Source organism: Silurus aristotelis (genome assembly GCF_946808225.1).
Source record: "Silurus aristotelis genome assembly, chromosome: 17".
Lineage (NCBI taxonomy): Eukaryota > Metazoa > Chordata > Actinopteri > Siluriformes > Siluridae > Silurus > Silurus aristotelis.
The window spans coordinates 535,500-537,999 of NC_139590.1; the positions used below are offsets into that span (position 1 = coordinate 535,500).

The 2,500-nt window shown below is 44.4% G+C and overlaps 2 protein-coding genes across 3 annotated transcripts in view; one reads left to right on the forward strand and one right to left on the reverse strand.

The window, feature by feature from the left end:
- The window catches only part of hsd3b7 (hydroxy-delta-5-steroid dehydrogenase, 3 beta- and steroid delta-isomerase), a 327,842-nt gene that overhangs the window by 105,258 nt on the left and 220,084 nt on the right, over positions 1 to 2,500 (forward strand). The window lies entirely within an intron of this gene.
- Positions 1 to 2,500, reverse strand: part of rcn3 (reticulocalbin 3, EF-hand calcium binding domain) — a 17,743-nt gene that overhangs the window by 14,929 nt on the left and 314 nt on the right. For both annotated transcript variants that reach the window (XM_083566763.1, XM_083566762.1), the window contains exons 2-7: positions 1,706 to 1,914; positions 1,421 to 1,614; positions 1,169 to 1,341; positions 1,022 to 1,082; positions 838 to 929; positions 159 to 266 (exon numbers count right to left, since the gene is read on the reverse strand). In XM_083566763.1, coding sequence (XP_083422889.1) covers positions 159 to 266; positions 838 to 929; positions 1,022 to 1,082; positions 1,169 to 1,341; positions 1,421 to 1,614; positions 1,706 to 1,911 — 834 coding nt within the window. In that variant the 5' untranslated portion in view covers positions 1,912 to 1,914. The remainder of the gene's footprint in view (positions 1 to 158; positions 267 to 837; positions 930 to 1,021; positions 1,083 to 1,168; positions 1,342 to 1,420; positions 1,615 to 1,705; positions 1,915 to 2,500) is intronic.

Consider the following 2,500-nt stretch of genomic DNA (forward strand, 5'->3'; position numbering starts at 1 on the left):
ATAAAGAGGATGATTTAATTAAAAGGTGAGAGATGAAGGGAATGAGGGATGGGGAGAGAAAGAGAATTCATTACATGTTTTTTTTGTCAATTAAAGACTTAATTAGATCTGTTCATTAATGATGTGGGGTGTTTAAGGTGTCACTTGCGTGTACTCACGTTGTTCTTGTCTGTCTCGTGGATCAGATGTCTGGCCTCGTTGTCCGTGTGATCCACATCCTGAGGCAGAATCCAGTGAGCAACTTCATCAGCGTCCAGGAAACCGTCCTACACAGATTCACCTCGTTAAATCTGTACATTCTGAACTTCAGCAGGTCGGAAATAAATCAATCTGTTCAATCTTCACCTTTTAAATCTTTTGCAGAAGAAGAACAGGGAGGGGGTGGAGCTACTGCACCTCCCTCCCTTGTACCTGTCAGTCAAAGTGAAGGAGGTGTGGTTTCTGTACCTGTAGATTTCTAATAAGTCAATTCATTTAATAAAATCTACATGTACAAAGACCACACCTCCTTCACCTTGACTGACAGGTGCAGAGACCACGCCTCCTTCACTTTGACTGACAGGTGCAGAGACCACGCCTTCTTCATTTTGACTGACAGATACAGAGACCACGCCTCCTTCACTTTGACTGACAGATACAGAGACCACGCCTCCTTCACTTTGACTGACAGGTACAGAGACCACACCTCCTTCACTTTGACTGACAGGTACAGAGACCACACCTCCTTCACTTTGACTGACAGGTACAGAGACCACACCTCCTTCACTTTGACTGACAGGTACAAGATCATTATGATACAGGATGAAGATACAGGATGGAGAAGATGATGATACCCACCTTGTTGGTGTCTCTGTACTCTGTGAAGTGATTTCTCTCTGTGGTCACCCACTCAGGTTCACGTTCACCCTCCTCACGAGTGAACATGTCACCTACAGATCACACAGCACTGAGTTACACACTCACATGGGTGTATATGTAACGAGTCACAGTAATTCCCCAGATGATTTGTGTCAGAACTCACCGATGTACTCCTCTAGGTTGACCTTGCCATCTTTGTCCTTGTCAATGTCCTCCATTGTCTCCTGTTGGGACAGAAGGAAAACTAATGATGTAAGAGCTTATTTTATAGGTTGCGCTGGTCGCGCGTGTGGCCGCCGCTCCACCTCACCTGCACTACGACGCTCTTCATGTAGTCGAACTCCTCTGGGTGGAGGAAGGCGGTGAACTCCTCCCTGGTCGCGATGCCGTCTCCATCTTTATCGGCTACCTCGAAGCGGCGCTGGTCTCGAGCGTGCATGGCTTTATACGACTCTCTGTCCTCCAAATCTTCTGAATCATCATCTAGCATGGAAAAAAGAACATAAATTCAGGAATGTTTGTCCTTCAGACACTATGGTTCTTGTGTTGGTTAGATCCTCACCCAGGTAGGTTCCGTATGTGGTGTTCTTGTACTCGATCCAGGAGATCTTCCCGTCCTTGTTCTGGTCATACTCTTTCCAGTTCTTGTCCACGTTCTCCTCGATGTACCTCCTCTGCCTGTGTTTGATCCAGTGGTGCAGCTCAGCGTGGCTGACGAAGCCGTCCTTATCCGTGTCGATGCGCTCTACGATTTTCCTGAAAGACGGAACACAGGAGGAGTTACAGACACACGGAGCAAACCTGGAGAACGTTGGAGAGGAAAGGTCTTAGTGAAACAGCCGAGTACCCGAGTCTGGCCTTGCTCTCCTCAGGGGTCAGCTGGTCGAACGTCTTGGCTTCCTCTTTGCCCAGGAAGGCCTCGTGGTCGTACTGGTAGCTCTGGGTGTCGTCATGGGCGTGGTCACTCAGGTCACGCGTGTGATGTACGCGTTTCTCCTGAGGAGGCACGGCGACGCCGAGCGCCACAAACAGCGACAAGATCAACAGCCGCATTTTCTGTACAGAGATAACTCATGTCATGCTGTTTCTACCGGTGAGTGCAAAAGTATGTGCACCCATCAAAACAGAGTCCAACAATTATTAATCAAAAATCCCCCCCGTGGGTCCAATAATGAAGCAAAAATAATTACTGATCCATCATTTGACAAATAAATAAGTATAAAAAAGAATGTATTTATTTAGTAAAGATAAAAAAATCTGATACATTCACAGATAATTCACTACATGTGTGTTTGTGTAGCGCTTTTTCTCAGTGTGACTCTAAAAACTGCGTCCACATAAAGCGCTAATTAACAATCAATAACGGATCACAGTGTAAAAACTTCTAATATAAAGAAATCAGACTCCAGTATGTCCTGAGATGCAAACTTCTGCAAATTGTAAATATTAAACAACAATAAAAATCTAATCGAAGGATTTGATTAGAATCTGATTTTATAATTGGAAATAAATGCAGTGCAGAATAAATCACAGTATCTCACTCCATATCTCAAACACATCATAATTACAGACTAAAATCATGCAAAAAGTTTTCTTTATTCTTCACAGTTACTTACTGAATTTAATTTCTGCATAATATTAA